The sequence below is a fragment of the Podarcis filfolensis genome (genome assembly GCF_964270895.1).
Source record: "Podarcis filfolensis genome assembly, chromosome: 17".
Lineage (NCBI taxonomy): Eukaryota > Metazoa > Chordata > Lepidosauria > Squamata > Lacertidae > Podarcis > Podarcis filfolensis.
In genome coordinates, this window is record NC_139621.1 from 2,122,808 (window position 1) to 2,136,934 (window position 14,127).

Genomic DNA, 14,127 nt, shown 5'->3' on the forward strand with positions numbered 1-14,127 from the left:
AGGTTCATGTAGAGATTTATAGATTTTAGAAGATCGATTACAATCATTTTGGAATTCTATGTCCCAGATTAGTTCTTTAATTATATTTCTGGCCCTTCCCATTTCCAGACTTAAAAGATATTCAGGAGAAAGGCCGTAAAAGGACAGTTTTCTTGTAATGCCCTTCCACTATTTTGTTTGATAGTCATCAACCAGCATCAAAGGGAGCAGCCCAGTGGGGGTCCTATTAAGTCCTAGCCACGAAGGGTGGGCAGCCCACAGCCACTATGATAACTACACTGGGAACTGAGGGGCCTCAAACTGACACACACTCACCAAGGGCCCCTTTTACCCACAACTGCTTTCTGCCACACACAGGCATTATTATATCTGCCAGGTCTCCAGCTCATATGAGAATAATGGGTTAGCTGATTCCACAGAGAGAGGGAGAGAGAAAATACATAAGAAGAGGCCAAATTGCTCCCTGAGGTCTTCTAAGTCTTGAGAGGCTAGAGAGCATAAAGAATATACGTGCCAGATGGGGGGTGGAGAAAAGCAGAGACCGAGAGATTACCAGAGAATGAATTTAGTCCAGATTTTGCATTCACTAACTGAACCCTGGTGAATGAGGTGTGGCTTGGGGAGAGAGAGAGAGATTCACAGGAAATATGCACAACTGTCATTGTGAAAACCCTGTGAAGCATGCAGTATGCTACCAGAAAGCTCAGCAGCAAGCATCATATGCAATAAATAATTATAAGCATGATGTGCCAGCATTATCAAGAAAAGCTTTCCTGGACACACAACAGACTGGGGGGGGGGGTAGAGAAAGTGTTGCACAAGATTCATTGACCATTGTGAGGAAAAAGGACAATGAACATCACAAGAGTGTGGGCTAACAGACCAATGTTGCTCAAAAGGAAAAAAATGTGTTCCTGTGGTAGGTGTGCTACATACAGTGGTACCTTGGTTCTCAAACGGTTTAGTTGATGAACAAATTGGCTCCTGAACACCAAAAACCCAGAAGGAACAGCAGCTTTTGCTTGAGCGCAGGAAGCTTTTGCAGCCAATCAGAAGCTGTGGCTTGGTTTTTGAATGGTTTCAGGAGTCGAACGGACTTCCGGAATGGATTAAGTTCGAGAACTAAGGTTCCACTGTACATCATTTTGATAAACACACACAGAGAGAGAATGCTTTTAAAAACAAAATGATTTAAGTTTTGCAATATGAACAATATTACTTTGTTTCGTAAAAATAACGCACACATACTAAAAAAAAAGCCCCACAAACTCCCAAGAAATCTAGAGGAATGATAGTGAGTGTCCAACAAAGAGAGTACAGAGCAAAATAGACTACAGAGAAGGTAAAAAACACATACCATCGTGGAAACCAAAGAGAATGTACAAGGTGCCAGCAGGCAACGTAACATCACAGCCTCCATCCTGACCCTCAAACAATGGTGAGCTTGGCCACTGCCAGAGACCAAGGAACAGAACAGAAAGCGGTAGAGGCAAGGGCTCCTCGCTCCCTCCTTGTTAAGCCTTTGTCACCAGCTGAAACAGAAGCTTGGAACTCTGTACGCTGGGCAGCTGCAAGTTCAAATCTCAGCAGAGCCCGTTTCTGTCTTCTCCTGGTCAAAGCCGGAGAAAGAAAAGACACTTCCTGGTCATTAGCACCAGGGTCCAGCACATCCTGCCTCAATACACCTTCACATTTCAACATATTCAAGCCACACTCTTTTCTACCAGATTTCCGGGCTGCTAAAGGGATTTCCATCCTCTGGTCCTTTAAATATGCTTCCTTTTCTCCCCCACCCCACAAAGGTTCCCAACCAGAAACAGAACGTTCCTTTACTTCCTTGTCTTCAAATGTTATGGGGCTGAGAGACATCAGCTGCTGCAGCTGCCGTCCACCCTGGAAGCGGCTGCATCTTGCTGAGAGTTGAAATTCCATATGGCTGGGCTCCAGGCATGACAATTCCCCTTGGAGATGAGATGGAATGCCTTTTGTCAGGTCGACTTCCTTGTTCTATTGCTAAGGGATGCAGCGGAGGGGGGAGCAGCATCTTGGCTCCCCTTGCTGCCCCTCCTTGAGCTAATAGGGTGCCATGCTGGAATTTATAAACTCTTGCCAGTGCTGCCCTTCCCAAATCACATGGTCTCTCTTAGGGCATTTCCAGACAGCAATAAAACCCCTATTTTATTTTGCCACCCTAGATCCAGAACCAACTTTACCCCAAATAGTGTATGGTTCGGGAGGGGAGGCATACTTTTGATCAGTGGGACAACTGAATGTTTGCTGCTATTTGAAAAAATGGTAATGAAGAAGTGTACCAAAATATGGGGCTCTCTGCTGCAGGGGCATAGCCAGAATTTCTGTGGGGAGGGGGCAGGACTTTTGTTGGAGGAGGTGGGACTTTTGCTAGGGGGGCAGAACTGATGTGATTGGTCAGTTAGTTAAGTATTTCTATTGTTTTACTTGATCTAGGGGGACAGCTGCCCCCTGCCCCCCCCCGGCTACGCCCATGCTCAGCTGCAAGGCAGCCTTGTGGGGTTCACCTTTTTCATTATATTGCATGAGATATCCATTATAAAACAGGAAACATTCAAACTTCTCAAGACTTTTAAAAATGATGTTGGGAAACAAAATGATGTAATAGGACATTGGGTCTTTAAGCAAAGTAGTAAGAAATGCAAGGTGACATTTAAGCAATCAAATTCCACGTTGCATTCTACACCCGCTACAGGTGCATTTGCTGGGGATAGATAAAATTGCATTTCTCCAGAATTGCGGCTTGCATGCTGGGAAAAGGAGATCTTCTTGCAACAGGTGTCTTGTCAGTGGATGCCTGGATTGCATTCTGTAACTGTGAAACAGCTGCCTCAGACAAATATGAGTGAAAAACAAATGATCACAAAGACAACCTCCTCTCCTCTGAAATCAGGCAGAACTGCTGAAGAGGGGCAAAAGCGGAGCTAGGTTAAACCTGCTCAGAGGCTTTGCCAAAACAATTCCTCACTAGAGTTTTTATTTATTTTGCATATATAATCTCAATTTCCAATATTTTATTTGAATTTCTTGTAGAACACTAGGTTTATTTTTCATTTATTTAAAAATATAATTAAAAGAAACAAGCAAAGTTTGTTTTGAAGAAAGAAAGAAAGAGAGAGAGAGAGAGAGAGAGAGAGAGAACAGTTTGCCTTCCATCAGCTTTGGCTGGTGGCCCAGCTGTGCCCCTATCTGGACAGGGATAGCCTAACTTTTGTTGTCTATGCTCTGGTAACCTCTAGGCTGAATTACTGCAATGAATTAGATGTAGGTCAGTACCCTGAAGATGATTTGGAAGCTTCAGCTGGTGCAGAATTCGGCAGTTAGGTTGCTCCCTGGGGGCAAAATGGTTTGAACATATTACACCAATCCTGGCCCAACTGCACTGGATATCAATTAGCTTGTGGGCCCAATTCAAAGTTCTGGTTATGACCTATAAATCAGCTTGGGGCTGCTATACCTCAAAGACTGCCTCTCTCCATATGAACTGACCTGGACCTTGCGATCATTACCTGAGGCCCTTCTTCGTGTGCCTCCTCCATGAGAAGTCCAGAGGGTGGCAACATGAGAAGAGGCCTTTTCTGCAGTGGCTCCCCACTTGTGGAAGGCTCTCACCAGGGAGGTTCACCTGGGGCTTCATTACATATCTTTAGGCACCAGGAAAAACGTTTCTCTATAACCAGGCCTTTAGCTGTGATTAACATTCTATGGCTTTTAAAATGTGTTTCTAAGAGGGTAGTTATTTGGTTTGTTTTTGTTCGATTACGTATTATGTATTTTGTGTTCTCATTTTGTATTTTTATGTTGAGATCTTAGGATGAAGGACAGTATGCAAATTTAATAAATAATAATAATAATACTTATGAGAAGGGCTACACATATTCTTTGCCAATATAACTCAAACTCTTGAACATCAAAAGCTGAATTCTGTAATTTTACTCCTGTGTCTAAATTTATACTGTTTTTGCTAGGGGAGGGGCAAGGGACCTATATAGGAACTGTAATGTCACTCCTGGGATTTATATTCAACCACGCCTCTGGTTTCTGATTTCAGCAAGCACTCCCAACACACTTCAAGGATGCTATTAATTATTATTATTATTATTATTATTGTTATTGTTATTGTTGTTGTTGTTGTTGTTGTTGTTGTTATTATACTGCCCTATACCCGCAGGTAAAATAAAATTACAATATAAAAACACAAAATACATAGTCAAAATATAAACAGAAACTGCCAAATCTTCACAAACATGAGGACTAGATTGTTTTCCCACCCCCTTATGAAGGTTAGGCTTTTTAGGAAGCCACACCCAAACGCACATCCTGATTTTTTCCACTGTATTTCTGCTAAATTTTGGCATACTTGTACATGCACCCTTCTTGCAAGTATGACCACCACATCTGTCACCAGATTAAGGGTGGGGGATTACACTGCAACCATGAGGAAAGTCTGTAGTCAGCAAAGTTCAGTCATGTGGACAGGGACATTTTAAAATGTCCCCACTACTCAGTGCTTTTTTTCTACACAAAAAGGTGCTGGAATGCACCTTCCTCAGAAGACCCACCCCAGAGCCCCAAGAGGGAACCAGAGGCCGCCTCTGTCGAGGGGCTGGTGGCACACAGCTGCCCCCCACTTCAGCTGAGCAGTTTGCCCCTCTCAGGTGACCTGGAGCACCAAGGGGGCTTCCTCAGCTGAGGTGAGGCTCTCCTGCATGTCAGCTGTTAGCTGGGAGGCTGAAGAGCCTCAGCAAAGCCCTGCTGCCCCTCTCTGGAGCCCCAGGGGGGTCTCCTCACCTGCCGGAGGGGCAGCTGGGCTTTGCTCAGGCTGGTCAGGTCCCTCCCCCCAGTTCCGGGGCCCAGCAAAGAGATGCCAGGTTGCAGTTCTGGTGAGTTCCACCTGAAATAAGCGCTGCCACTACTGACTGCATAATGTAAGGATTCACACCACCACATGGCCAGACGCCATGTTGAGTTTAGAAGCGGAAAGTGTCTACAAGCAGAGACATGCCAAAATGTTATCCCTGTAGGACTTCCGGGTTGGCGCCATCGCCGAATGGCGGACTCCCTCCGAGCTCCGGAGGGAGCCGGCTCGGCAGGGGCTGGGTTTTACCGCACCGGCGATGCGGGGACCCTTAGAAACCACGGCCACGGGGGCCGTGGACTTGGAGACTCGGCTAGCACCGCTAGCGCCCTCCCGACTCGTGAAGGAGCCTTTTTAAAGGCTACGGATCGGGTGCCGGGGAGAAGCGTGGTGCTTTGAGTCCTCTGCCATCCCTGCCGAGCGAAGCCGCATGCCATCCGGCGGAGAGCGCTGACTTCTTCCATTGAGAATTTGGACTTTTAACAACAACCCGTGAGTAAATTGGAAATCGGGTTTAAAAGAAGAAAAATTTTTTGGATTTGAGACGAGCGGGGGGGGATCTAAAAAGGAAGTCAGTCCCCCTCCCTATTGTAGACATTTTAAAACAAGGATTGGGAAGCCAAGGCCCAAAAAGAACGGTATCTTTGCTAAAATCAAGAATTCCATGATGGGAAAGTACAAGAATTGTGCTGGAGGAAGAATTGAAGGAGAAGGAAAATGCACCCCCCTCCCTGGGAACCGGGGCGATTGAGGAGTGAGCCTGGTGAAAAGAGCCGGTGATTTTGACAGCTGTCAAAGTAGCTGTCAAAGTCGGAATTTTAAAGAGGATTTTATTACAAGGACCTTGCTGGTCAAATTTGTTACAACTTGATATAATTTGTTAAGACTTGAATACAAAATGGCGAAAATACGGAGAACAATCGGATTTTTGGAAACAAAGTTACAACAACCCCCCTAGAGGAGCTTCGGGACATTACAAAGATGGGCGTAAGCCGGGAAAAATACAACACTTCGGAATTTCACAGAACTGGTTATCTCCTGGGAAAGCTGCAAAACTGAAACTGAATCTCGTCTACAGGGTGTTTAGACTAAAAGGAGACAATAGAATACTTTACTGAAGAAGGAAGGGACTGAACGCAAGTTTTTGTTCCTGAATAACAACAACCCATGTAGAGTTACTAAACTTCTGAATAAGAAAGTTTTAGCAGCGGAACAAGAGGAAGCTGGACTATAACCTTGAAAGAACAATGGGGGGAATTTTATAATTTGACATTTTTAAAGATTTAGGAATTAATTTTTAAAAAGTAATCCTAAAAATGGGAAATAATTCTGCAAGGAGTTGGGGGAAAAATGGGATTGATGGACTTAAGACTTCCAGGCTGGAAACATAGATTGGAGGATAAGGGAAATTAAACCGGGGAAGGGGAGGGAGAATTAGAATCCAAAGGCTTGCAACTATTTTCTGAATTGGTTTTCTTTTTTCTAATATATTTCTTATTTTTTTATACTTTTATTCTGTGTGCTTTTACTTTAATGGGAAAAAAGGGGGACATTGTGGAAAGAAAAGGGGGCGGGCTATGGGGAGAGATCTTTTGCTTTTTTTTATCAAGGGTGTTGCATAAGGTTTGTATAAATTTAAATTTGAACAATGGGGTATATAAATTGTGCTTTAAATCAGAAACAGAACTTGTGGAAACAACAATATGAAAGGGGAATACGGTAGGGGTGGGGGAAGGGGGGAGTCCCAGAAAGTGGATGTTTGAAAATAAGGTTCTGAATGTATCTTCATAATTTCTTTTCTTCCCTTTCTGTATTTTGGAAACTTCAATAAATATTATTTAAAAAAAAAAAAAACAAAATGTTATCCCTGTAAAGCAAGGGACCCAAATCCATGTTGGCGATTGTGTGTACAGAGGAAGGTACAGCTGTCATTCCAGATTAATTAATGCATAGTAAGAGATTGTGATGGTAGGTGGTATCACAGCTGTGAAGGTGGGGTGGGGGAACTCAATTGGGACAAAGATGAAACCTATTTCATGACTGCTGTAGTGCTTTAGAATTTAACTTCTCCACCCAAATCTGTTTCTCCCTTCACAGTCAAAGTTGGGATCTCATCCAGGTGTGAGGTCTTCAAAAATTCTTCCTTATATCTTGGAACCCAGAGTGAGGACCAATTCGCTCATACAATTAATATTAGCTAACTAAAAGGAGAGAGGCCCACATCACAACCTAGCCTGGGCGCAAGCCCTGAAGGCCAAAGGGAGGCCAAGCCCAGCAATGGAGCTAAAAAGAAATGGAAAGGAAGCCTGTGGATGTTTGCAAAAGGCATTCAAAGACGTGACCTGTGGAGAGTTGAGGGACTGACTGATGTTTTTGTTATTACTTTTATATCCCACCTTTCCTCCAAGGGGGCACAAGTGGTTCTCCCCCTCTTCATTTCATCTTCACAGTAACCTTGTGAGGTAGGCTAGACTGAGAGACAGTGTCTTGGCTCAAGACAAAGCCAATGAACTTCATGCCTGGGTAAGGATTTGAACCCTGGTCCCTCTGGTCGTAGTCCAACATGTTAACCACTACTGCACTGCACCGCCTTGGTTCTCATGAGACACTAAACCAAACCTTGGCTGAGAAAAAGCTTCAATCCTTAGCAGCTCCAGGAAGGGCTGGGAAAGATCCTCTGTTGTCTGAAACTCCAGAGAGTCACTACAAGTCAACTGAGCAAGGTGGGGCCAGGGTTTGATTCGGTATAAGGTAACTTCCAGGTAAACGGCGTTCCGTGCGCTGCGCTGGCTCGCCAGATGCAGCTTGTCACGCTGGCCACGTGACCCGGAAGTGTCTACGGACAGCGCTGGCTCCCGGCCTATAGAGTGAGATGAGCGCACAACCCTAGAGTCTGGCAAGACTGGCCCGTACGGGCAGGGGTACCTTTACCTTTAACTTCCAGCGCTAACTGTTCCCGCTGGGATTGCCAAGGCAGAAGGCAAGGAGGTGGATCCAGAGCCCGCAACAGGAGGAGCCAGTTCAGTGTGGGTTTGTCCCCATCCACCCTCCTGTGGAGTTCTACCAGAGTGACACGGAGACCAAGGAAGGGGGGGGCAACCAGGCCTGATGGCAGAGGGGCAGGCAGGTGGGGGCTGGTCAAGGGCAGGCTGAGGTTGCGGGGCAGCCCCCCAGCAATAGTCTCAACCTTCCTTTGTCTGCTGAGAAACCCAAGGAAAATCCGGAGGAAAGAAGGAAGGCTGTTCCAAACAGATGATGGGCACAGCGGTGGGGGTCGGCCGCTGAGTGCAGGGGGGGGGCAAGGGACATTCCTGTCCAAGGGGCATCTTTGGGGCGTGTGGCTCCTGCTACTGGTAAGGAAGGGAGGAGGGGATAAGGGGATTCCTGCAGAATAAATGGGGGAGGGATGGTAAGGAGAAATCATGTGGGAGACCCGTATGAGACATCAGAAAGGTTTCCTTCTGAGATAATTTAAGAAATTTTAAAATCTGAGAAATTGTGAGGGGGGGATGTGAGAGGCTACGAAAGGGGTATTTCCTGGATGGGTGGGCATCACCCAATGGGGTATCGGAGAACCCCCCCCCCCCCCATTTAATCCGCTGAAGGAAAAAGCAGATGGGGAGCGGGGAGTTCCCTGACGAAGAGGACTGATATTTGGGGGGGGGGGGAGAAGCGGCGGCATTTCTCTGCCGGCTGCAATATTCCCCGCGCTAGTTCAGCACCCGCGCAGCCCGGGCGAGGCGGAGGCCGGGGGGGCGGGGGGGGCGCACTCACCCGCGCAGGAGCTTGCGCTGCAGCTGCCCCGGGCGGCGCTCGGACGAGCATTGCAGGCACCACATGGCCGGACAGGCGGGCGGGCGGGGAAGCGCCGCGGGGTCTCAGCCGCCGCCGCCGCGGTTCCTCGGAGCCCCCGAGCAGCGCCGCCGCTCCTCCATCCCTGCCTGCCTGCCTGCCTGCCTGCGTGCGGCGCGCCAAGCCGAGGAGGAGCCTGATCCGCCTGGCCCGCCCTCCTCGCCGGCCCGAGGGGCGCCGCCTCCCCGGACCCCCAGACGGGCGGGCCCCGCTTCCGCCAGGCGCGCCGGCTCCGCGATGGGGGGCGAAGGAACCCCGCGCGGCTGCCGGGATTCCCTTCAAGTCCGCGCCTCTCCGGCGGGCGGGGCCAGGGAGGAGCCCGGCTTCGGGATTTGGTGACCCCCCCCCCTTTGGTTCGCTCTCTCTCTTTCCTTGGGAAGAGGATTTCGGCTAGGACAAAGTTTCTAAAAAAGAATAAATGCCCGCCTGTCTAGCTGGTGGCTGCCAGGTCCCTTAACCCGCTATGGAAAGCTCTGGCAGGGTGATTATTATTATTATTAATTAATTAAATTTGTATACCGTCCTTCATCCATAGATCTCAGGGCAGTTCACAGCATAAAAGTACAAGATTAAAAAAGCACAAAATATATAAAAGCAAGAACAAAATCAAACCAATAACCCCACCCCCTCCTACAACACATTTAAGGGGTACTGGATGTTAATCAGCCAAAGGCCTGGTGGTTTAAAAATTCACTTTGCACATCCACAGGGACATCTTCCAGAAATATAGGCTTCTCCACTGTAATAGCTTAAGAAAGCTGCACTGGATCAGACCAATGGCCTTTCTAGTATAGATAGCATCCTGTTTACCACAATGGCTAACCAGTACCACAAGCCAGACAAGAGCCCACAGCACACTCTTCTGCTTCCCACCTCACCAGCATACTGCCTTTGTTACCAGAAATAATACATAGCCATCATACCTAGTAGCCACTGATAGCCTTATCCTTCAAGAATGTGTCTAAGTTCCTTGAAGGTCCTCACTGCATCTTCTGGTAGCCAACTGCACAGTTGAGCAATGGATGATGAGAAGAAGCACGTCCTTTGGTCTCCCTAACTCTGGCAACAGCCAGCTCCACTGGATGACTCTAGTCTCTACTTTCTCTGCACCATGCTAAATTTAATATACCTCTATTATGCTTCCCTTTACTCAGCTTTCAAACTAAAATGCCCCTAAACCGCTTCCTTTGTATTGAGACGGAACAGGCGCCAATATTATTAAGGAAGTCAGTATGTGAATTTGACATACATGTCTAATTTATTGATCTAGTCAGCTGTTTGTAACAATTGTCATTCAGCCCACCCTCTCTTCTCAAACCTGGAAATGGGTTGTCCCATCTTTTCAGTTTTTGAATGGCCCCTCTTTTGACAGAAGCTTAAAGCACAGAAAAGCAGCAGATTGATGTTTTCTCCTGGTGCAGGAAAAGCTCTGCATGCTAAATTTTTACCTGTCAGGCTGCTACAAAAGGGAGAGGCACAAAAAAGATGGCAGTCTTACCAAGGAAAAGTATAGCCCAAGCAATCTGAACTGCAGTTCTCTTTAGCAGTCTTAAGCTTTGTTTTGTTGCATCTTGTTTCATTGGGAGACACTGCACCTGCTGAATTTCTGCCTGTCATATAGCTCTGTGGTAGTCAGGCCTTAAACTGCTATCCTATTGCCAACTGTAGAAAGCAAGTGGTGATGGGAGGGGGAAGATACACGAGCAGCTAATTAGGGGGGAGATATGGTTGACAGCGGTCTCAGGTGGCAAATTTTGAGACCCCAAAAAAGCAGCAGGCAGACAGATCTGACCCATGGGGCCCACATCCCCTGCAGGAAGCCCCTGACAGTGCATTTGCACAACACTTGTTCTTGTGCGGGATTACTTCCCCAGAAGGGGAAAAATGGAGAATGCACTCCCTGTGAGTGTGTGTGTGTGTGTGTGTGTGTGTGTGTGTGTGTGAAAGGGAAGTTGCAATTTAGGTTGTCTTCCTCAAGTACCAAAATGTCTGGGGTGAGGGAGCACCCTCAGATAGGGCACTGTTTAATTCTCAAATCATGCCAACATTTTTGGCAAAATGGTAAGTTGGAGGTCATAGGTCATACACTTCAACAGGTAACCTTCCAAGCCAAGACTATGTGCTGAGCTTATTTTCCCTTTCTCATTCATTTAATGCCACCTTATTCACACCAGGGAGATGATGGGGAGAGGGTTGAAAAGGTAGCCTGACAAGCTTCAATTTTGGGGTGTGGGGGTGGGGGAAAGAAATAATCTGGAATACTATGCCAAGGAAACCATCCTGCAGAAAACAGCCTAGGCTAATCCAGACCACGGAGCCAACTAGACCAGCATCCTTGTTTTCAGCAGCAGCCAGCCCACTTGCCTCTGCAGGAAGTCCACAAGCAGGAAATGAAAAGGCAACTGCCCTCCCCTGACTCTCGGCTTCCAGCTGCTGAAATCAAACATTCTGCTAACTGTGGTGGGGCTTGAGGAGGGTTGTGGGAGGGTTGTGTCAGGGAGGGTTGTGTAGTGGAAACAGGCGGCAGAGCCCTACACAAATGCTATCTGGTCATCTACAGTGCACAAAATTTTATTGTTTTTATTTTCAAGGCTTAGATAAAGCGGGGGGGGGGGGGAATGGCCATGCTCCTTCCTTCCTCAGCAGCTGGCTCAAAAACAAAATAAAATAAAAGTAAAATGTTCCATGACTAAAATGTCCCCACCTGCCCACCCGGTCAGGTGGCAAGTACACTTCATTTGTACATGTAATATTAAATATTCCAGGATATTGGAGGTTCCATGTACCCTTCATGGCTTATTGTCATTGACAGTTCTAATCTCCATATATTCTCAAGACAGGCTGATAACTCCTAGTGCTGCCCAATCATCACTCTCCTGCTGTAAGTTACATGAGGAATTGCAATCCCACATTTTATGGGGGTGTAACATTCTTTTACATTTCTACATCCTGTTATTGTCAATCCACCTAAGCAGACATGACATAGCTGCATAAGCAGGGAAGGGTCAAATCACCTGAATATTTCAGGATCTTCTTAAAAAAATTAAAAATCCATTAAAATATGCACACACAGAGAACTACAATTTGATGACAATGTTGCCCCATAAGTGAATGAACAAAGCATAGCTATTACAGTGGGGAAGAAACATAAGCTACTAACCATCACCATGTCTTGTAACAATAATTTCCACAAGCTGGTTAAGTGTCACATGAAGAAATACTGTCCTCTGTTTGTCCTGAATAAACTGCCTAATCACACAGTTAACATGCACTTATTTATGTGGTTACATGAGATGAACTCAAAATACTGGGGGGAAATTAACAAACCTGTTCGCCTATGCATACAGAAGCATGCATCTATGACACATGTAACGCACACACACACACACACACACACAGAGAGAGAGAGAGAGAGAGAGAGAGAGAGAAGACACAAATATATTCACTGATCAACAGTTATGTCTAGGTGCACATACACCTATGATACTCTATGTATGTACTCTCTTCAGCTGTGTGGGTGCTACTATAAAAGACACTCACATAGGTCCACTCCTGGCCCAAATCTTGTGTGTCTTTGTGAGTATGGAACCTTACCTACCTACACACACACACAATGAGGAAGCAGCACGAAAACAACTCAGAAAACTCTCTAAGACTCACAAGACTTCAGTCATTCCCATGCACACACAGAGAAGCATGAACATAAGCAAAATTGCATACATATGAGCAAAGAAACACTGACAGGCAGTTACAAGTATCGGGGGTGGGTCAAACAGTCGTTCCTATATAATTGTTTATGTACATACATATACAAAGTGATAAAAACATTCAGATCAATATTGCATTTACCCATGTTTACAACACAAACACCTAAGCTATCGCTCCTACAACCCTAAGACCAGATTATTAATCATTGACAATATACAGTTTATCAGATGGAAGCTGCAATCCTATACATACTTACTTGGGAGCAAGCCCCATTGAGTTCAGTGGGACTTACTTCTGAGAAGTCAGATAGGATTGGCTTGTTGAAAAACATTTTCCTGTTGTGAGCACCTTTTGAGCATTGCCCCATCTATCCAGTCTTACAAGGCTATAAATAAATCCTGGAACATGCAAGTGTGCCATAACACACATCCAACACACAATCCTTAAACAAATTTAAAAAACATAAACTGTAAAATAACATGCAAAGATAAAGTGTTCATGTACAAGCAATGCTCTCTCTGTCTTATGCAAATATATAAACAGTGAGCAGAGTGAACCCTCAAACTACTGCAATCCCCTCTCTCTGCACACACCCCTTGCACCCCACTTGCATGTAATGCAGACAGACTATATCTTTCCTTCTTTTCTGTGGCTGAACTGCAACTGCCCCCCACCTTGTTCCCCATCCTCAAACAACTGACAACAACAGCAACACAGCTAGGAAATTATTGATGAAGCAGAGCAGGCCTTGGATGTGGTTGCCATGGGGATGAGTGGAGGGGGTGAGATGCTGGGTTGCTATGGCTGCTGCAAGGAAGAAGATGGGTACGCCATCACCATAGTGATGTTATGGGAGTTGAGATGCTCAAAAGCTTTAAAGGGGAGGGTGTGCAGCCTGGATTTGTGGAAAGAGTGGCCCAGAAGTACAGAGACACCCCTCCCACTTGAGGCTGGACTATGGGAGGATAAGCACGTTTCTGTGAGCAGAGGGAGAGAATTCTCTCTGTACAAATTGAATTCTTCATTTATTTCTGCAATACAGATGAGGCTGTAGCTTGTCCATGAAGTAGACACTTTATGTCTTACACACACACACCCCATTCCGGCACACACAAAGCAGTTGACATATGAGAGGGGAGGTTGGGAAACCCTGGATTTGCGGCCAGTGCAGAGGCTGCAGATCCAATTGCCCCTTGAGAAAAGCAGGAGGTGAAGGGAACTTCCACTCCCACCTACAGTTTCCCAGCATGTGTGAAGAGATAGCAATTGAGTGGAAACTGGGAGCCAGGTCTCCTGCTTTTTATGCCTAAGCTCAAGGTCAACCACCTTAAGAAGGGGATCCTGGAGTCAAAACACAGGGTGGTGGTTTTTTTATTTCTCTGTTTTAGCTGACGTTACCTGGCTGTAGAGCCCCCTCCCAAATGTCACCCCTAAATAGAACAGCAATTTGGAGTCGCCATAATTGTTGCATGCCTGCCCATTGTCATGGCAACAGCTCCAAAATAGCTATCTCACAGAAAGGCTCCAGAAAAGAGAGGGGGGGTGTTATGCTGCTCAATAAATAACATTTCAATGCCAGTTAACTCTTCTTGCCATTCCAATTGCTGCTGGAGTCGAGATTATAATCACTACTCCTCTCAAGTCACATTGGCTATGGGAGTGAGCACATGTTGGGGATA

General features: G+C 46.2%; 1 protein-coding gene across 11 annotated transcripts in view; it reads right to left on the bottom strand.

Annotated features, from left to right (window-relative positions):
• IQSEC2 (IQ motif and Sec7 domain ArfGEF 2) overlaps positions 1 to 14,127 on the bottom strand; it is a 158,125-nt gene that overhangs the window by 33,983 nt on the left and 110,015 nt on the right. Inside the window, exon 1 of one of the 11 annotated variants that reach the window (XM_083592099.1) lies at positions 8,663 to 8,847. The exons of the other annotated variants lie outside the window; for them this stretch is intronic. Coding sequence (XP_083448225.1) covers positions 8,663 to 8,727 — 65 coding nt within the window. The 5' untranslated portion in view covers positions 8,728 to 8,847. Of the gene's footprint in view, positions 1 to 8,662; positions 8,848 to 14,127 lie in introns of those variants that run through there. 11 annotated transcript variants of the gene reach the window in all.